Source organism: Saccopteryx leptura, chromosome X (genome assembly GCF_036850995.1).
Source record: "Saccopteryx leptura isolate mSacLep1 chromosome X, mSacLep1_pri_phased_curated, whole genome shotgun sequence".
Taxonomy (NCBI): domain Eukaryota; kingdom Metazoa; phylum Chordata; class Mammalia; order Chiroptera; family Emballonuridae; genus Saccopteryx; species Saccopteryx leptura.
In genome coordinates this window covers 6,279,388-6,301,520 of record NC_089516.1, presented here as the reverse complement: position 1 = coordinate 6,301,520, position 22,133 = coordinate 6,279,388, and the positions used below count along the sequence as shown (strand labels likewise).

Here is a 22,133-nt window from a genome sequence, read left to right as displayed (position 1 = left end):
GGCGCTTCTCCTGTGTGCCCTGGCCGGGAATCGAACCCGGGTCCTCCGCACGCTAGGCCAACGCTCTACCGCTGAGCCAACCGGCCAGGGCATGCTGGTGTACTCTTGTTGGGAGATAAAGTGAGAGAAATAAAGGAACAACAAAAAACCAGACACCCACAGAGACACTGAAACAGCAAAATGACAGGCCCCTTGCCTTCAGTCCCAGGTGCAGGACACTGGCCAGCTATGATGGCCCTTCTGGAGGAATTCTAACTTCCCATCCAAAACCTCTGTACTACTTAATGAGCTGCATCTCCTTTCATTTCAGTTGAGGTCTCCTCTCAAGCCAACCCACAATTCTTTTAGACCGGCAAGAAACAGGAGACAGGGTCTTGCCCCCACTTCTGCTTGGGATCCTGATCCCTGGTTAGCAGATCTGTCCTGACTGCATCCAGTTCCTCTTTTCGCCACAGTTGGAGCTATTGTTTTCTGCATCTTTGATCATAGAGGAGGGCAGGCATCCCAAGTGCATTCTTGTACTTGAAAGTCAACTGGGGTTACTAGATTCAGCCTATGAAGACCCATGGGCCATGGCCAATATGGCGGAGCTCCACATTCTCACAGTCATCTCTTTCTACTGCATACTATTGCTGCCCAATTGTCCAGTTTGCTATGTGGAAACCCTTTTCCATATTCTCACTTCCTCTTAGTCCATTCTCCCCACCCCACCCCACTGGGAGCGGGTCTTCCCCACCTGCTTTCATAGCACGCCCAGTGGACACTGTTTCTCTTGTGGAGTCACTGTCTCTCTCCTGGTCCAGTGCCTCTTCTCCAAGGAAACACTGGACATATCAGTACTGCCCAAATCCAATGACTCACCTATTACTGGGACAAAGTAGGGACAGGGGACCTGGATGGTTTCCTAAGAACTTCGGTTTGGGGAGTAAAGTTTTACCTTCTGAGAATGAACTCGGATAGTTGTTTTAAATAAAAAGGTCACGACTGTCACAGGAACCAGATATTCAGTCAGTACCAATTGATATAGTACGGAAAGATAGAATGACTAAAATTCTCAGCTTTTTCAAAAGAATACACACATCAGACCTGTTCTAACCAACAAAAGGGACTGGGGGTTCTAAACAAAGTTAAGACAAATCTCCCTGCCTATCTATACAAGAGTCATACATTCTAAGAAGTTAGCAGTGAAATATCTCTCCCACTCTCTAGGATTCATGTATTCTTAGCCAAACAGATGTTAGAAATGAGTTTGCTTGCTTCCCCATGGATACATGAAGAAACTGAGCCCAGAGGAGAATTGTGACTTGTGCCTAAATCACATGCTTATTTAGCAAGGGCTGGAACCCTCAGGCCTGAGTTGGGGGGGCATTTTTCTGTGCTATGTCACACCTTTGATGCTCTGCACACACTGAAATTCTGCCTGCTTCGTAAATATCAGTGGTGTATCACAAACACACTGTTCAAGTCGGGACCACGTGTCAACGCCGGAAAGATTTACCTTTACATCCAGCACATGGAGCTCCACCCTCACCAAGTTCTCCTCTTCGGTAAACATCTCGATCCTGTTGACATGGCTGAAGTCAGCTAAAAGGGCCACCAGATTGGTTTTGGTGTTTATGACGTGGCTTATGCCATATCGGGGCCCGACCAGGAGAGTCACTTCTGAGCGCTTTTCTGCCTGCTGAGAAAGCGACAGTGACAAAAAATAAAAATACTAGACCTAAAAGAATGGTTGTTGTTGTTTTTTTTTTATAAAATTGCATTTTCTTTGGAAAGTATTTCTGGATTATATGATACTAAGTCCCCCTGATTAGAAGAACCAGATATATGACTGCTTTGAGGCTCTGGTAAATTAGGAACAATGTAGAAAGTGAATGTTATCATAGCACCACGTAGATTCATAATCACAAGAGGTGATTTAAAGGAGGGCCACAGTTGGAGTACATCAATTCTCTTGGTTCTTCCCATTTCTTTTTCTAGAGCATTCTGCTGTGGTGTAATCTAGTCTACCATTTCTTCTGATAGCTTCAGACTGTGGTGCAGTCGATTAGAAATGAAAGCTGGGAGACATTCACAGCTGATTGGATTTTGTCATCCAAGCAGCTCATTCAAGAAAGCCGATGCAGTGACATTTTGCAGGCCTCCGTGGCTTCCCAGAAAAAGCAGAAAAGAAATTACCACTAATGTCGCCTTGAACACACGACCCCCGTACAAACGAAGGTCACTGAGGAACTTGAGATAGTGGACCTTGGCCTGCAGGGCAGAGAGCTGTGGAGAGAGAAGAAACCTCAGCTGTTAGCTCCATCGGGTGATGCAGCCCATGCGGGGGCCAGCTGCAAATGAGGGCAAACAAGAAGACTCTCCTGCCCACAGGGGAGGGGGACTAGGACTCTTGCTTAGGAATAAAAAACAATTGCTCTGTTTTTATGTGGTTTCCTGATGAAGGGCAGTGACAGAACATTTGGATTAAAATCGTTTTATTTGGGGGAAATGTAGGGGGACTCATAAACACATACGGATATGGTGGGCCAGGACTGTCAACAAAGTGCGAACAAAACGAGAATGTTTTCCCCTGAAACTTCTGCTCGTGGGAGATTTCAAGAGGCGAGTGGGGTTCTCCAATTGTAATTGGGGACAAAGGCAGGTTGTACACAATCTCTGATCGGACAGGAGGTTTACCCGGACGCAGAGCTGTGGGGGCTGTTTTCAATCTATACTGCTCACAAAAATCAGGGGATATTTGAAAATGAATATGAAGCAATAAAATATCCCCTAAGTTTTGTGAGCAGTCTACATAAAGTGTTTAAACAGGCTTTCTACTCCTACCTCAGGTTTCTTACAGTCCTTGCAAGTTTTTAGGGAAAATGAACTTTCTAAGTGCCAACCATTGTGGACATGTTTGAACTTGCACTAGAAGTCCCTGTTTTATTCATTTGATTCCAAGAATCTACTGAGGTTCATGAATGACTTACAAATGGCATTTTATCCAGATAAAATCTGTCTTCATAAAGACTTAAATATGTAGAATCCCACATCATAAAAAAGTACTTGATTAAAAAAAGAAAAGGTCCACGGTTCATACTGAATGTACCAGGAGTGTTTGTTGGGGGTGAGATTTTCCAACAAGGTGTAGATCCTGAGAAGCAATGCCTGTAAAATTCTGTTTTTATTCGCAAATGACTTCTCAACTCATTTGTGAGCTACACCTAAGTGCACTACCCTTTATGTAACTGGTATTAAGGACTGCTCGTCCATCTGACCTCTTTTCAAAACCCAAGGCATTTTGCAAATCGATCTGAAAGCAAACCACTCACCCTTGCCTAGAAAGAATGACCTTTCTAGACAGTGATAGGTAGATAGGCTGATCTTAGAGCAGGTATCCCAATTATAAAACCAGTGAACCAGGCTTGAAAAAAATCCTACCAAGTTCATGAAAAGAAATTAGCTTTGGGCAAATCAGAACTGAAACTTAAAAAATCTTGCTCCATGATGACCTGCTTGCTGTATTTCTGTGAACTTGACAGCAACTGGAGGTAAGTCACAGGGGCTGCTAGTGTGTCAAACTTGATTATTCGTTTTAAAAAGCCATGGGATGAGGAGGAACTAGAAATAAGCATATCTTAGCCAGTAAAAACAACTTAAATCAGATCCTGCTAGCAAAACATTACCCACATAAACAGTGACTTGCATTAGAGTCACACAGTTTCTATGGCCAACAGCAACTGGAAAACATTCTTGGGGCCAGACTGCTTCCGATGTATAGGTCTAGTGTTTTAAAGCTCCTGCTCTTTCGGGTTTCTGAAGTCCTTTGCTGTATATTACCATACACAGAGCTCTCTTTATTCTGGCCAATAGCGTGTTTTAAAATATCCTTTGTGTTTCTTCTACTTGATTAAGCAAAAAAAACTTTTAACACTAATGATGGTGATTGACAGAACTAATTTTATCTTTCCTCTAAAATTAATATTTAATTTCGTGTTTGTCAAGCTAGGGTGATTTTGTTCCATAGGGCAGTGGTCCCCAACCCCCGGGCCACGGACTGGTACTGGTCCGTGGGCCATTTGGTACCAGTCCGCAGAGAAAGAATAAATAACTTACATTATTTCCATTTTATTTATATTTAAGTCTGAACGATGTTTTATTTTTTAAAAATGACCAGATTCCCTCTGTTACATCCATCTAAGACTCACTCTTGACGCTTGTCTTGGTCACATGATACATTTATCCGTCCCACCCTAAAGGCCGGTCCGTGAAAATATTTTCTGACATTAAACCGGTCCGTGGCCCAAAAAAGGTTGGGGACCACTGCCATAGGGCACACGTCGGGAGACATTTTTGTCACAATTGAGGGTTTGGGGTGCTACTGAGGCCAGAGCTGCTGCTAAACATCCTACAGTGCACAGGACAGCCCTGCCTCCCCCAGAGAAGAACGATGTGGTCCCAAAGGTCAGGATGCTGCGGTAGAGGAGCCGGGTTTCACTGATGTGGCGTCTGGACTGCGGGTCCCCTCGCCGGCTGCCGTGCAGGTGAGCTGTCTGAGTGGAAAGCAAGGAAGGATGGAAACGTGAACCCTCTCAAACTCTGCTCTCTGGGCCAGACGACAGGCTGGGCCTCATCCTCCTGCCTGCCCGTGTGGACACCTCCCCCATACAACAAGGAGCCTACACCCCGCAAGAAAGAAACAGGTTTCCGTAAGAATACTTAGTTTTCATTAGTCCTAGAAACATGCTAAAAGGTTTTTTTTTATTTTTGAGAAAGGTTAGAATGTTACTGCTTCTGAAAATATGGTGCTAAGTACTTTATTCATGGGCTAATTTTAAACATTTAAAAAAATGCATGCAAGCCTCTCTCTTTAAAATCCATTTTCTATTAAGATGCAAATGTGATACCTTTTTACCGGGTGGTACCAAGTTTTGATTTGCTTTGACAAGGTGTGAAAGTGCTTTCTTTATGTTCTTCTCTTTCATGCTTTGCAGCACAGCGGAGGGAAGGAAAGTCTCTAATCCCCATTCTTTTCTGCAATAAAGAGCATATCTTTAATTTCACATTCTGTGATGATGAGTTATCTAAGACAAAATGGTGCTCTGATGTTTGTTGGAACAAATGAAGTCTTGGCAAGGTAGGGAAAGGAGACAAGTCCTAATTAGGGAAGCAACTTTTAATTTGCACTCAGAAAACACTATTTGATCTTTAATATGTTTGCATTTAAAGGAAATACTGCTCACTCCCCAGAAAGAGTGCAAAGAGGAATTTGGGATCAATGGAAACCCATCTCTGAGTTTCAGAATTCACTCAACTTATCTGAGTTTGCATGTCCAACACCAATTTCTCTCCATGCCTTTGTTTGTTACCACTGTCACCTCTCCCTGTCTGAGGACGGATGCAACTCCTTCCCGCCCCAAACCGTTCTTCCCTCCCTGTTTCCCTCACCAATGGCTGTGTCCCTACAAACACCCAGTCCTCCTTCCTCCCCGCTGCTTCATGTCTACCTAACTCTTTCTGTCAACATTTCTTGCTTGGGGTGGGCATTGGGCGCAAGTGCTTCTGGTGAGGAAGTAAGGTGGGGTTCATGACCCTCACATATGTCTGGTGCTGACAGGGAGGCACAAACATCTCATAGATGTAGATACTTAAGAAACAAACAAACAAATGGGACTAAGTTAATATATTTTTGCCAAGAAGCCATTTCCTTATGACTACAACCCCATCCTAAGAAAATAAAATATTCCGTATTTTATTTTAGGAACTCTATCCTGATTGATCACGTGCCCAACCAGTGTTTTCTAAATTACATGAAGAACTTTGAGAAGGTTCTGGGTATTCCTCCTGCTTCAGATCCACTCCAAGGAAGGGCAGGAAGACAGCCTTCTTTCACTCGACCATTCATGCTCTCCTTCATTAGTTCAGATGCTATTTTCTGTAGTCACCTTTTTCTTTCTCCTCTTCCTCAGTGTGTACTTATCATCTCTACCAATCATTTGGCACTCCTCAGGGGCTACCTTATAATTCCACTTGTGTTATTATTTTAAATCATTACTTTTCATACCTCTATGTCTTGTCATTATAATCAGATCATAAGTTGATGAATGGTTAAGGTTATATGTATAATTTATACTTCATACTTTCTACTGTCCCAGTGTAAATACCATATAAAATGCTCAGTGAACACTTGTTGCTTGCATGAATTAATGAGAACATTACCACGGATGCCGCGAGATTCTTAGTCAAGCTAGTTATCTCTGGAAGTTTTTGATTGTACCATGTTCAAGCTGGTAAAACATAGGTCCAGAGAGCAGGAACAGAATGCATTTTGGTTGTCTGAAAATCATCTCAATTTGTGCAGGCCACCTTTTCAAATGGAAGCTATTTTCATCCATGCCCAAGGACTTCAAGAAGGGGAGTGGATGAGGGTATGAATGTGCCCATCTGTACGTGAGACCTCTCTGTGAGCCAACTTTCTCAGCATGCATATAGTCACCGCATGTGTGGCAGGAGAGAGAGAAGCCATCTCTGAAAAGTGCTGGACCGGGACCGGAAGACCTGAGGTTCTCAAACTGCACACGAATTGTCCCTAAGCATTGACAGGAGAACTGCAAAAACAGAGGCATCATCACCCCTGGTGGGCGTGCCGGGTGGATCCCGGTCGGGCGCATGCGGGAGTCTGTCTGACTGTCTCTCCCCGTTTCCAGCTTCAGAAAAATACAAAAAAACAAACAAACAAACAAAAAAACAGAGGCATCGGAGTCAGCGAAGTGGAGGTCTTGTCCTCCCCAGCGTGGGCTCATGGGACTGTCAACCACAGTCATTTCCCCCCCTGCGGTCAGTCTGGCACTATGGAATTTAGAGTGGCTTTATTAGCAGCCCTTGGGATTGGAAGGCAGGATTTCCCTTTTTCTTTTATTTTTCTTAAGTGAGAGGTGGGGAGGCAGAGAGACAGACTCCGCATGAGCCTGACTGGGATCCACCCAGCATGCCCACCAGGGGGCGATGCTCTGCCCATCTGGGGCCATGGCTCCATTGCAACCAGAGCCATTCTAGTGCCTGAGGTGGAGGCTATAGAACCATCCTCAGTGCCTGGGCCAACTTTGCTCCAATGAAGCCTTGGTTGCAGGAGGGGAAGAGAGAGACAGAGAGGAAGGAGAGGGGGAAGGGTAGAGAAGCAAATGGGAGCTTCTCCTGTGTGCCCTGGCTGGGAATCAAACCTGGGCCATCCACATGCTGGGCTGACGCTCTACTGCTGAGCCACATGCTCTACTGCTGAGCCAAGCAGCCAGGGCCAGGAGGCCAGAGTTCAATTGGCTTCTACATCTCTTGGAGGTAGAAATGGAGAGGAAGCGAAGACTTTTAGTGTTAGGCAGAGATGTGGCTTCTGACTCTGAAATATGTGTGTTCCTTTGTCTTAGCATTAGAGCTGCCAGGACTGGGGAAGTATGGCTGCTTTGGCGTACTGAATCACTTGCCAACAGGGAGTGTGCAGACTGGGCAACGGAGGGCTCTCTTTTCAAGGATGCCCCCTAAAAAAGACTAATCAGCTGAAGGCAACACAAACTGCTTTTTTCTAAGAAGAGGGGATCTTCTCTGGTCAAAGAGGTAGCAGATTGATGCTGTCAGTGGGTACTCGGCAGGAAATGGCATCCTCGTTTTCCAAACAACATTTGATTCACGAAGCAATGTCTGACTGTGTGCCGTCCTTCTCCACTCGGTTGCAGTTCTTCATTACAAATACCAGCCTTCCTGATTGCGACCTACAACATTGTTTTCTACGTCGCATTTTGCTCATCTCAAAGTAATCTTGGATTATGCAGGCCACTTTCTAACACAGGTGCTTCAAGTGCTCATACAAACTACAGTGCAATGTGGAGTCTCACTGCCTGGGTTTGAATCCCACCCCTCTAGTAAATAGCCTGTGTGACTTGGGCAAATTACTTAATCATTCTGTGCCTCATCTTGCTCTTCTATAAAGTGGGGCTAAAATCCTACTTATCTCATAGGGATGTTGTGAGAAGTAAACAGCTTAATGTCTTAAAAGCACTGAGACCAAGCATGGCTTGGAACCAAGTCTGTTAGGAGTTTTAAAATGTGTTTCATTTTAAATATGACCCTCATCTTAACCACAATTCTCTAAACGTGGATTATGTAAGAAATGGATCTGTTCTCCAAAAATGAACATGCTATTCATATATTTTTTTTCAATGTTTAAAAAATGGTCCGTCACAGACCTGATCAATTTTGGCAACAGAGACATAGATCAAAAATACAGTTGGGCATTAAGAGGGCAGCAACTTTGTCCCAGAAATGGCTCCCAGTAAACACTTACTCGATGTATTTGAGGGAGATTTTCTGCGTTTGCTTGGTAGTAACTGTTGCAATGTACATTTGCAACGCCGCCAGCCGCAGGGCTATGTCATATTTCAGCTCCGGCCCAAATCGCTCCTGTACGACATCGTTACAACTCTGCAAAGAGACCAGCAGAGGGCGCAGCTTGTCAAAGAATGGGGTGCACGGCATTGTCCCATTGGAACAGGTGACATCAGTTTCCCCCCTCACTTCAGAGGCAAGGAGGCTAAATGTGGAAACATTTCCGCGCGCTGCTTGGAACAGAGTCAATCTTTAATTGCACTCACAAACATAGAGACCACACAAAACATTTAACATCCATCGACAAGCGAGCTGCTATTTAAATATTTAGCTGTTTTGTAAAAATAATTAGGAATTAAGGTATGGCATTTCCAAACACAGGTGCTGCAATCAAACACACGGATAGCACGGTGGCTTCTGGAGGTGGGCTGCTGGGGTTGGACTCCGGGCTGGGCTCCCGTCCCGCACTTCACAGGGGGATGGCATTGGGAAAGTCTCTCGTTCTGTGCCTCACTTTCCCCTTCTGTAAACGGGGTCTGCACTGCTCCCTACTCCCGGGGCTGTGCGGGTGAGATGAGTGAGCAATGCACAGCCCCGGGAAGTCTGCCTGGTACACTGAAAGCACTCGTGCGTCAGCGCCTTCAGCAGCACCTTCCCCTCCGTCACCATTTCCAGCAGCTTCGTGGCGGGGCTGGGGGCAGAAGTAGCAAGGCTACGGAGGGCAGCAGCTCTGGGCTTACCCCGCCGGCTTTGGGTCCTGGCTTCGCCCAGGAATCCCCGTGCATGTAACTGGGACCGGTTTACCTTCTCTTGCAGCCTCAGCTTGCTGGGCCATGCGATGGGGATTCCCACTCCCTCACCACTGCGGTGCTGGGTCAGCTGAGACGCACAGCAAGCGCTTGATCCCGGCGCACTGGCGCACTCGGGAGAGGGTGGCTGCCCGGCCTCAGTGCATGCTGCTGCTGGCTGCCCCGGCCTCAGTGCAGGCTGCTGCTGGCTGCCCCGGCCTCAGTGCATGCTGCTGCTGGCTGCCCCGGCCTCAGTGCATGCTGCTGCTGGCTGCCCCGGCCTCAGTGCATGCTGCTGCTGGCTGCCCCGGCCTCAGTGCATGCTGCTGCTGGCTGCCCCGGCCTCAGTGCATGCTGCTGCTGGCTGCCCCGGCCTCAGTGCATGCTGCTGCTGGCTGCCCCACTGCCGTGTGGACGGAGTCACACCATGTCTCTCGACCTCAGTTTGCTCATCTCTAAAGGGGAGCCATCTAGCTCTCAGGGCTTGTGGGGAGCATCATACTGAAGAGTGGCTGAGAGTGTGTTGTCAAGTCTCACATGAGCACAGGCGATCGGTTTCCGGTTTCCGGTGGCACTCTCTTCGCTCATTAGGAGGCGGGGACTGAGCGAATGTCCGCGGGCAAAGCAGCACTGCCTAAGCACATTCTGCATGTGTATTTGTTACGTTTCTTCTCAGAAACAAGGCTTTAGGGCTAGAAAATACGGTATATATCCTCTTTCTGTTTCTTATTCTTTACCTGTCCCAAGATGATTCCAAATGGAAAACTGTATGAAGATGGTTGCCTCTTTTCCAAATCTATTCATTTTACTAAATGGGAACAAGTCCCCCTGTATGGTTTCTGCACACAGTGTTTACTTTCACCCTTTGGATACTTCTCCATGCTGTACTGGTGCCGATAATGTACCTCCTACCCACATGCTCTGGATGAGCACCTCTCCGCTATCCCTGCACCCCTAAGAGTAAGTCATTCTCTTCCCCTTCCAGCCCTAACACCGTCTTCCACCTTCGCTTCCCCATAGAATCTGACCCCACCAGGCTTGCACAGCACTGCTGTTGGAAGCGGGTCTGACAGGAGGTAGGAGATAGGGTCTTCTGACTGAAGGAAGACCCTGAGAGCAATCTCAGGCTGCCATTTTGTTTTCCTAGTCTTGGGTTTACCAGTTATTTCCAAGTGCCCAGTGTTGTCCATAATGGTGTGCCCTGGGGTTGAGGCCCAGATAGGGTCATTTTACAGTCTTATGAGGGATTATGAGTGAGGAAGTCACTTAGGTTGGTGTCAGGCCATAATAGGTACCTGAGTCAGCATTTTGATAGATCACTTTCTTCTATGGTTGCTATTGCATAATGGATTTGAAACAGCATTTTAGCATAGTATTTACAGACAAAAGTTCCAAGTTCGACCCTAGGCTCTGTCAACACCTAAAATGACCTTGGACATGGCATTTCATCTCTCTTCAGTCTCAGTTTTTTTATATGATAAATGAGCTAAAAACAGCTAACTCAAGATTGCTGGTATACTTGTAAGGATATTTCATAAACTGTAATGTGCTTTATAAAGGTGAGCCATCACTCACTTCTCCCAAGAGTTGTGACTGGAACTGATTTTTCCTAGCCTTATTATACTGTATGTATGTGTATGGATCCTGTATTTTAACCGGACTTCTGTTTGTTTGTTTTTATCAAGGTGATTAGTCATTTAATTACATTATGTGTAATGTGATTATATATAATTAGTTCAGATTGCTCCTGGAGAATTAGTGTAAAGTCTGACTTACATATTTTGGTACTAATCATGTTTTTATTACTCTCAAGTACCTTACTTAAAATACAGTTACACAAGCAAATGGTGGTCATTGTTCTGCTAAATAGCAGTCCCAACAGACTTTGGTTTATTCCTACAAAAAGTTCATTTATAATGAACATGTTAGATGATAAAAAGAAAACTTGCTGCTAAAGTATTTAAAGACATTGTGTAGCCCCTGGTATTACCCTGTTTACTGATTGGTGTAACAATCTTTTTCTTAATGGGTAGTGGGCAGGTAAATGTCAGCATGGCTCACTATAATTATGAATTAGAACAGGCTGGATTATTAGGGCTTATCATTATTATATATGCTGGAATCTGGAAACTACCTCATGGTCCATTACTGACTAGGAGATTAATAGATATTATCATGATTGAAACCTGTTTCCATTGTCATGGCCCATCTAGTCAATGGCTACTGTCCCCATCAGGAGCCCACCAGGCTGGATTGACTTTTATCTTTGTGATATGATACATACATTGCTTCTGCTTACTCTTTTGTGTCATAGGCTAGTTTCATTGCATCTCTTTAGTACCTTAAAATCAACATGGGCCCATAGCACCATTTGAAGACCCAAAGATTTATGTCAGACAGATGCTATTTTAGGCACACTTCACATTCAGTGATAGAAGACATTTTGAAGCAGAGGGTCTGAGTCCAAGAAATTCTCATTTCCTATTTTCAATGGAAGATATGTAAGGTGATGGTAGCTTAACTTTAGTCTCTATTGTCCACCACACATGGCTTTCTACCTCCCCCAATGGTTGTTTGTTGAAAGGGTGGTTAATCTACCACCCACGCAACACTCAAAGTGGGGAAGCCTGGTCCTGGGGTAAGACCCCTGGACAGGTTTTCCTGTTCTCAGGACAATCCCAGGGTATAAAAGATGTGTCTTTTGAATAAGAATGATCTCTATGAACTGCATTGGATTTGGGCAAACACACCTTCTACAGAACCGTGCTAAGCAGCACTCCTGGTCTGCTTAAGAGGTCTTCCCTCCCAAGACACCTGCAACCACATTTTTCTTTTACAGATTCAATGGGTTTGTGATGCTTAAAACAGAGGCAGAGCAAAATGGTTTCGAAGCATCATCTTGTTAATGGGATGAGTACATAACTGTAAAGGATGACAACCAAATGTGTCTCACTGACCGGCCATGCACTGACTGGCTCCTGTCACTATTTATTTGCAACTATTTGAAAACATAGCACAAGGTCTGAGCTGCACTGGCAAAGCCCTGGGTCAGTTCTCAGCAGGAACATGGGGAAGAAGCAGTAACTGATGCGCTGACAATCAGCCCATTTCATGCAGTTACATCTGGGTTACCTGGCCTGTTGGGGAACAAGGGACCTTGTTGAGGGGCTCAGGTGACTAAAACTCAACATTTAAGAAAACCCACGTTGTGACAGTTCCACTGTTCTGGGTCAAAAACAGTGTAAAGTACACTACACATTTCTCTACTTGCTAAACAGGGCATACTGAACAGGACGTGCCTCATCCTGATGACTTGTTATCTTCACGAACCTCAGTCATCCTGCAGAGCAGTAAGTCCCCCAGCTTCCTTCAACAACCACCGAAGTCGGGGAGCGTTTCGTCGGGCTTTCCCTGAGTGTCCCCATCTGTTAGAATGTTCTGGTACATTCTGCTTCTTTCTTCTCTTAGGTAATTTTTGTTCTCCAGGGCTTATTGCCATTTTCATTTATGTCACCATTCCTAATTTCTGACATTTATCTTGTCTGTGCCATCTTCTACCTGTTTTCTTTTCCCAACCAACTTTTTAAAGATTACAAAAATTTTGAGATATACAATACCGAGAATACTTAAACGAATACCAGTATAGCAACTACCCAGGTTGATAAATGTTTCATTTCTTTTCTTTTTCTTACTTCCTTGCCTTTTATTTTGTATGGCTCTAGCAGTCTTCCTTATACAGGGCTCCCCAGCCAAAGACAGCATATCTTTTTTGTGCCTCACATTTGCCTTTTCCCCTCTTTTTTTTTTGTGGAGAATGGTTACATTTTTAGGTTTACAACCTTTTTGAGCAGTTCTACTGCTAGATGTCTAAGCATGAGGTAAGTGTGTTCCTACTTTTCTTTTCTTTTTTTAATTCATTTTAGAGAGGAGAGGGAGAGACAGAGAGGAGAGACAGGGAGAGAGAATGGGGGGAGGAGCTGGAAGCATCAACTCCCATATGTGCCTTGGCCAGGCAAGCTCAGGGTTTCGAACCGGCGACCTCAGCATTTCCAGGTTGATGCTTTATCCACTGCGCCACCACAGGTCAGGCCTGTTCCTACTGTTTAATGTGCTTATATTGGGAATTTAAGTAAGAGTAACAAGAAGCAGTTACACAGGAATCTGGAACATCTCGTATGTATCAAATGGATGAATTCCCTTTGGAACAAACAAGTAAAGATTCTCATTTCTGGAGGCCTTGCTTTTTGAAAATTATATCCCAGAATCAGAGACAGTCTCCAAAGGATACTGTCTTCTTAAAGTTTTATTGCCTTAAAATGAATAATTCCAGTATAATGAATATCACAGTTTCAGAACAATCTAAGCACCAAAGAAATGAATGAGTAAATCAGTAAATAAGGAGAAGGAAAACTCTTTCTTACAGTGGAATGCCAATTAAGTGAAGAAAACAATAATGGAATATGAAAAATCATCATTTTCAACCATTGTAATAATAATGGGTTCTGGCAAGAATCATCAATCAATATTAAAACTAGTGGGTCAAAGGACAATAAAAACATTGCAAGTGACTCCCCACAAATTACTTACTAATTAGAAAAGGAAAAGAAGAAACTTCTGGACAGATAAATTTGGAGAACATCACATTATTTAAGAGTGAAAGTTAACCTTGCCATTAAAGGGACAAACTGACATCATGTCCCCCCCGACATAAGGCACTATGGAGGACACCAAGTCACTTAGGCTCTTCTGCTCAAAATGCTCTAATGATCTAATTACAAAGAATCACCCGAGAAACCCAAACTGAGAGATTTCTACGAAGTAAGTGATCGGCACGCCTCGTAACATAGATCTTTAAGGAGCCTAACGTGCTAGGACCACTAGGTGTAAAGTGGGACCCGGGAGTGGATCCTGGTCTAGAAAAAATTTACATAAAGGACATTTTGGGGGTACAATAGGCAAAATTTGTATATGGACTATAGATTCAATAACGGGAATATATCAGTGTTGAATTTTCTGATTTTGTTAATTAGACAATTATTATAAAAAAAGTCTTTTTTTAAAAACTTACAATACAATGGGCTTATACTGTATTTAATACAGTATCTTTCACCATGGGGGTGCTACTCAGTTACTATAAAGGCTTTTAAAATTTATTTACTTATTTATTATTAAGTGGGAGGCAGAGAGACAGATTCCTGCATGCGCCCTGACAGGGATCCACCCAGCAAGCCCCCTACCAGGCGATGCTCTGCCTATCTGGGCTGCTTCTCCATTGCTCGGCAACCGAGCAATCCTAGCGCCTGAGAAGAGGCCATGGAGCCATCCTCAGTGCCCGGGAATGATGGGTTTGAACCATTCAAACCATAGCTGCAGGAGGGGAAGAAAGAGGGAGAGATGGGGTAGGGTGGAGAAGCAAATGGTCACTTGTCCTGTGTGCCCTGACCAGAAATCGAACCTGGGACATTCTCATGCTGGGCCAACGTTCTATCGCTGAGCCAACCAGCCAGGGCCAAGGCTTTTTTTTCTTAAACAAATCTCTCTATCTCATTGTCAATCCAAAGTATTTTTTTTTTAAAATATCTTATTTATTGATTTTTTTAGAGAGAGAGGAGTGAGAGAGAGAGAGAGAGACAGAGAGAGAGAGAGAGAAGGGGGAGGAGCAGGAAGCATCAACTCCCATATGTGCCTTGACCAGGCAAGCCCAAGGTTTGGAACCGGCGACCTCAGTGTTCCAGGTCGACGCTTTATCCCACTGCGCCACCACAGGTCAGGCCCAAAGTATTTTTTTTTACATTAAATATTTTCTCCATTTCAACGTTAGATACGCTGCACACATTTTTTTTATCCATTTTCTCCCCAAAGGAATAAAAGTTTTAATATTTGACTGACTAGATTTGATATCTAATATCTAAGTAGAATATTAACCTGGGAGATAATGAAACAAAGATCTAACAAACATATAGAGAAAAGATCCCTCAACAATGCAGGAGGCAGTGACTACAACTGAACAGTGGTGACCTCCTAGGATTCTGGGAAGAGTTTCCTTTCTTCCAATTCCATGTGCTTTGAGAATTCTGAGACTATAAAATCTTCCTTATGCAAATTTCAGCCATCTTACCTCTTTGAGCCTCTTTCTAACCAGCAAGTTCAAAGTAGAGGCTGCATTTTTCAGTGCATTATTTGTTGTGAAAATAACATTTCCCCCTTTTAGTATATATCCATTTATTCTCACTTATAGGAAAACTGAGGATGTCAAATCAGCCTATTTACTGTTTCTTTGGAACTTTCGAACCCCACAGCTCAGTCTGGAACCTCAAGAGCTCAAATGTTTTCAGAAGCAGGTTTGATTGAGGAGGTCCTTCGGAGCCCCGCCCCACCCTGTAGTTCTCCTTCATGCACGAGCCGGCAAAGAAGCACCAATGACTGGAGCTCGGAGAAGCCCACAGAACAAGACAGTGATCGCATCTCCCCCAGCTCCTGCTTCAACAACAGACAGCCCGAGAGCAGTGAACGAGGACCAAGAACAAGTGGGCTGAAACTGAGGTCGCGGTGTGGGGACCTTGAACTGCCTGGATCTTGAGCGCTGATGGTTTCAAAGAAGCAATATGTGTATAATTCTATCTGACTTGAGGAACTCCCTTCCGGCAGCTCAGAATGCTGAGGCTAAGAAGTTCCATGTGACAGCGCCTTCCAGGAAGCAGCTGGTACAAGAATAGCCAGAAAATGTCCTTGATACTAGAAAATACACCCTGAAGTATTTAGGGGTAAATGAGTGTGGTTGTGGCCACTGATATTCATACAGTTGAGGAAAATAATTGTGTGTATGAGAAAGAGGGAACTAAAGTTAGTAAACGTACTCAAATGTGAATGAATGGTGGATTGGGGGGAGGATAGCAGAGTTCTTCTACTACTCTTGCATCTTTTTTATAAGTATGACATGACTTCAAAATGAAAAGTAAAAATAAAAGGAGTGCCATGGAATCATTTTACAATGCACTGAGATTGGGGTGGGGGACAAAGGGATCCCTAAATTAAAGAATTCTGGAAAACCCCACACTTCATTTATCCCACAACGTTCATATAAAACATGCCTAAATTCGCACGTACCTGAACATACAGATACTCAAAAGCGACTGGGTCTCTCCTTAACAGGTCAATCGGGTCCTTGGGGACGAAGCTGATTCGGAAAAGACACCGCATCTTGTGGGAGCTGGGCCGCTGCGTCACCTAGAAGAGCAGAACCATCAAAGCAACCCTCAGTGGGGACTGAGAGATGGCTGAGGGACACAGAAGCAAAGGTGACTTTCTTTGGACATTGAGGGAGAAAGTGGTTGAAGTTCTTTCAGCATGTGTTATAGATACGCGTTTCCTGGAAACTGCACAGACCTGGTGACCTGGTTGAGTTCCCTGGAAGATGACCCTGGGGTGCAGGGCTTACTAAGGAACTGCTCCCGGGAGGGCCCAGCAAGGAGCTGGGGCGGCAGGGCAGGGCAGAGAGGGTGCTGAGTGGCACCCAGAAAGAGGCAGCTATGGCCTGTCCCTTGGAGGGCTCTGGAGGGTAATGTAGACCACAGAGGCATGGGGCGTGCAACAAAGAAGCACAGACAGTCCTTGGCTTCAGGCTGGCCGGGGGACAGGACTCTGCAGCTTGGACAGAATGCGCACTAGGAGAGCAGTCGTCTGAAGATGCTGTGTGTTGTGACAGCACACCAAAACTCGGGTGGGCGCAGGAGGGACAGAAGAGGACCCAGAGGGGGAGTACAGAGGTTGCCCACTACAGTTTATTTCTGCATAACAGCGATGTGCGGTTTTCCTAAATTAGACTCCAGACTGGCTGTAGCAGTGACAGCCAGACAGTTTCAAACTTGGATGACAGCGTGTTGGAAGACAGAAAGATAGAAGTTTGGGCCCATGCACTGAACCTGGGGTCCAAATGACCCCAAACTTCTGATACCGTGACATTGTTTAAAGTGATGGCAGTTAGCATAGGATACAACACAGGCCTCTCAGGGTTAAGGATCATGAATCATTCTGATTTGTTTTCCTTTTTTGCCAGCACAGCCATGCCAACTACTAGGTGTCAGTTTCTTAACTCCTCTTGTAACAAAAAGGGATCAGTCAATGAATAGTAGCTGCTTAGTCCACAGTTGTATGAATGAGAAGACACTGGACTCCAAGAAAGAAGGTAAAACCTCATTTTCCCGTAAAGAGGCCAACAGTGGAATGGAGACCACGCAGCATGAGTCCGCACAGCGGTTATATTTGTGTATACTTTTCTACGCAGGTACCTGTAGTTTCACGTACTTGTAACTACTTTCGTGCAGGGGGAAAATCTGGAAAAACAAAAATGTCTGTGACCTGCAATTTAGAAATACAAAATAAATAGAGCAATAGTGTTACTCAGCCCCATGGCGCACACTCGTGTGTGCGTGTGTATTTACGTGCTTACAGGTTACGTGGCTAATGTCGATCAGGAGAAGAATTTTAATGGGAAAACACACCCTACTCTGAAATGCATAGTGGGCATCCTGACAGGCAGTGACAATGACCCAGCTTTCTGGCTGTGGGCAGGACTGCAAAGCAGAGTGGCCCCGTGAGGCTGAGGGCCATGGGCTGCTCGTCCCTGGCTGATGGTGAAGGAAGGCAGAGCGAAGGAGTGTCGGAACCTAAGAGCTGAAAGGTTCCTCATCGTTGAACTCTCCTTCATGAGAGGAATGTGTTGAAATGCCTTATACATGCAGCAGACTGTGCCGTGTGGAATTACAAGACAAGTCAGGGTGCAGTGCTGAATTTAGCAGCCTGCCTGTCTCCCCAGAGAACAGATGGGGGTGGCATCTTGACAACGGGGAACGGGGACGCATTGGTGGAGCGCATATTTACAGTGGGCAGGGCCGGGGCAGGGCTTTCAGGCTTCCAGAAATAGTCTCAAGTATATACCCAGAACGTAAAGCAACTAATATGATTTCTCCTTAATTTAAACAATCTCAGAAACCATTTCCTTTTAATGGCTTCAAGAGATCAAATATGAAAACAGATGAACAAGTCATTATAATGACATAAAATATAATTCTACAGAGCCACGTGCTCATAATGGCTGCTGAGTCTCTGAATGACAAATCTGTTTCTGAGACCAACTGACAGTCTCTGAAAAATTGACGGAAAAGGAAACGTCACCTGGGGGTGTGAAATCCATTATCAATGCCAGTGCTTCCTTTAGTGGGGCTACCCAGCAAGGCAGCGAACACAGCTCAAGGCTTTGAGGCCTGCGGGGATTCCGGGCCGGGCCCCTGCTCTCAGCAGCAGAAGGATCAGTGTAATTTCACACACCTGAGTTAGTGTCTCCTGTTCGTGAAGCAAGAGCAGCTTGGTGCCGGCCCCTTCCGTCCTCTGCTCCAGCATTAGGGAGAAGTGTTCGATGCCTTTGATGGACAGCTTCTCTTGAAGGGTTAGGATGACGTCCTTACAGAGGAAACATTGACAAGATGCTATCAAAACCGAGGTAGCCCTCTTGTGGAGTCCACCGTGATCGAAAAGTGTTACACAAAACAGCTTCAGATCTTTAGATGTTATACTTTTGGTTGATTTTGAAGCTTGATGCTCCAAAGATCCAAAAAGATACAGAAAGGAGGCCTTCTCTCTCTTATCCTTTTCTTGGCCTCCCCAGCCTCAACTTTATGGGGTTCAGAAATAGACAACGAGGTACACAGCGGAGGGAGGCGCTTACCTGTTACCTAAGGTCTTAATCTAGAAAGGATATTAACAGACTCTGCAGTGTGTAGTCAGTTCAGTTCCCTCTTTCACTAAACGGGGTGGTAAATAAACCATCTCTGAAAGTGGTCTGCCCCAGGGGTCGGCGAAATAACCCCCGCGCCAAATCCAGCCCACCGTGTGTTTGTGTAAATGAAGTTTTAGTGGCACACGGTGACAGCCATCTGATTCTGTAATGTCTCTGGCTGCTATCCCGCTGCGCATCAGCCTAGTTGAGTAGCTACAACAGAGACTGAACTGAACCCTATGATACTTGCTCTCTGGCCCTTTACAGAGAAAGCTTGCCAGCCCCTAGCATACCCTTTTGTAAGGTGGTAAGGAACGTGAGCTCTAAAAACAGGCTGGTGTCTAATCCCAGCTTTATTGAGTATTAGCTGTCCAGCTAAGGGCTCGATGTTTAACCTCCAAGCATCGTGGTGTCTGTATCTGTATGCCGGGAAATCACAATACCTGCCTCAGAATTTATAAAGACTCGATGAGTTCATACACAGAAGCATCTATTACAGCACAGCCTGGCACAGAGTTAGGGCACCGTAACAATATACAGATATTAGCTGTTATTTTAAATCTCTGGGGAAGGTAGGGTGAGCAAGCTTTGTCAGCAACCCTTTAGAGGAGTAAACGTCTGTAATCAGAAAGGTGTTGCATACACAAACATATGTTCACTGTCATGCAAAACTAATGTCCTGTACCATCACTTTTCTCATGTACTTAAAACTAGTCAATGATCTCACTACAAGATCATTTATACCCAAGTGCCAACAATCCCAGACAGCAGTGCTACTGGACTGGGGCAGTTCTGCCTCACAGTAACATTTGGCAACTTCTGCAGGCATTTTTGGTTGACAATGGGATTGGGGATGCCAGGCCAGAAGGGATGCTATTAAGTATCTTTTAATGTATAAGACAGACCCCACAACAAAGGATCATTTGGTCCTAGGTATCAGCAATGCCAAGATAGAGAAACCCCACCACACACAGAGTTGTTTGTTTTACTGATCTTTCTAAGGTTTTGATTCTTCTCTGCGGACTTTTCCAATGTCTTCAGGCCCCTTTAAAACAAAGATCCTCCCCACCCTCCACCAGAAATAATAATTCAACAGAAATGTCTTGACTCTATTGAATTTCATAAAAAGATTTTCTGTTTCATTATTTTTTGCTCGAGGCCCAGAAAAGAGAACACAAAATCAGTTTTTGTATAGCAACACATGCTTTATAAAACCCCCCAATCAACAGGGAGGTCACTGGGAAATCAAGAGCAATACTCTGTTCATATTGTTACTATGTAGTAAGAATTTTGCCAATTTTTATTAAAGTGTCATATCCTTTTCATGACTATACTATTTCCATTTTATGCCTACCAGTCCGTGTCCATTGTGATAATAAGGCTATTAGGCCCCAGATAAGATAACTATAATTTCATGGGAATTTCTTGCATTGCTTCCTGTCTCCTCACTGCCGTCTGCCACCCCAGGGAAACCTAACTTAGTCTACTGTGGGTTCCTGTAATAGAGAGGCCGAAGGGACTTTACAGCAGGAGCCAGGCTTTTCTACATTCACATTTGTTTCTGTTAAAAAAAATGCATTTAAATCATTAGCAGGATCTTCCGATTGGGAAGGGGTGCAATGGGCAGGAGCTTTCCTGACCAGTTGGTGTCACAGAACGAGGCCACTGTGTGTGCGGGATCTGTAGTGATGCAGCTCTGGGTGAGGTCAGGGATCTGCAAACTACATCTTGGGGATGAAATCTGGCCCTGCCCATTCATCTATATAGTGTCTGTGTAGTAAAAATATTCATCTTGCTTCAAGAAAGGCTTGTCTTTTTACTCCTGGCTCTTGGGAGGTAACTTCTATAACCTTTGAGAGTCTTGTCTGATAGGAGTAGCTTTGTTTACCTGGGGATCTGGGGTCACACCACATGGTCTGTGTTAACAATGAGATTTTCGGTGGGGACCTTGGGCCACGTGCTACCAGCTCGACCTCTGGAGGGGCTGGATACTGAGGTCAGCCACACAAGTGGTCGGCTATGTCTGTGTAGCCAACTGCCAATAAACCAAACCTAAGGCTCGAGTGCGCCTCCCTGGTTGGCAGTACTCTGTGCATGTTGTCACACATCATGGCCCGGAGATAGACGGTCTGTACAGCAACTCTGGGGGGAGGACAACTAGAAGCTCTACGTCTGATCTCTGCTGCCCTATGCACTTTTCCTATTGTTGATTTCAAGTTTTGTCCTTCTGCTGTAATAAGTGTCAACCATGACTATAACAATTTTCTGAGTTCTATGAGTCCTTCATGTGAATGACTGAATCTGAGGCTGGTTGTAAGGACCTCCTGAACCACCTTTCTGTGGCTGCTTTCATGATGCAATAGAAGAGTTGAATAGTTGCAACAGAGATCAATTGTCCCACAGAGCCTAAAATATTTACCCTCAAACCCTTTCAGAGAAAGTTTGTCAGCCCCTAGGGTTAGTTGATCAATAGAGGAACATGCCACTATCAACTGATTTTGAGTAGGAATAAAGGGAAATAACTTTTTAAGTTATCACCATTTAAAATTAGCAATCTTGTATGAAGGAAGTTCATATTTCATCGGGAATGATTTAAGGATGATTTAAATGTTATATCATCATATCATCAATCTACTCTCATTGTCTGCTCTGTTACCTACTAAATCACTACCTATTTCGCACATTTCCAAACAAGCTGCTTGCTGGTGTCATGGTAATAAGAATGCCCAGTGGGGGGACCTTTGCACAAATGCTTCCGCTCTTAAGATTTATGCTGATTAATTTTAAAAACTGATAATTGGGGTTGACTATTAATAGATATTTTAAATACCCAGTTAATAGTATCTTGATACATTATTGCACAGATCATCACTAGATACTTTTATTTTAAACCTCAGTAAAATCAGTTTTAATGCACATTTGAAGAAAATCTATTTTCGGCTGATGGAGCACTAGGGAATAATCAACTTCTGAACATACTTTTGTCCAATAAGAAAGAGAATATGTACTTTTCTTCGCCAGGAAGGAAGCATGTGGAAAAACCTGAATGCTTTGTTACAATACCCATCATGCAAACTTACCTGTGGCTCTGAAATAAGTAGTTACCCTTTATCCGCAGTATTGCTGTTTGCGGTTTCAGTTATCTGTGGTCAACTACAGTTAAAAATATTGAATGGAAAATTCCAGGCATAAACAATTATAAGTTTTAAACT

General features: G+C 44.5%; 1 protein-coding gene across 2 annotated transcripts in view; it reads right to left on the bottom strand.

The window, feature by feature from the left end:
• Positions 1-22,133, bottom strand: part of FRMPD4 (FERM and PDZ domain containing 4) — a 507,254-nt gene that overhangs the window by 18,588 nt on the left and 466,533 nt on the right. For both annotated transcript variants that reach the window (XM_066356802.1, XM_066356803.1), the window contains exons 8-13: positions 18,474-18,605; positions 16,254-16,373; positions 8,318-8,454; positions 4,890-5,016; positions 2,179-2,268; positions 1,499-1,681 (exon numbers count right to left, since the gene is read on the bottom strand). In XM_066356802.1, coding sequence (XP_066212899.1) covers positions 1,499-1,681; positions 2,179-2,268; positions 4,890-5,016; positions 8,318-8,454; positions 16,254-16,373; positions 18,474-18,605 — 789 coding nt within the window. The remainder of the gene's footprint in view (positions 1-1,498; positions 1,682-2,178; positions 2,269-4,889; positions 5,017-8,317; positions 8,455-16,253; positions 16,374-18,473; positions 18,606-22,133) is intronic.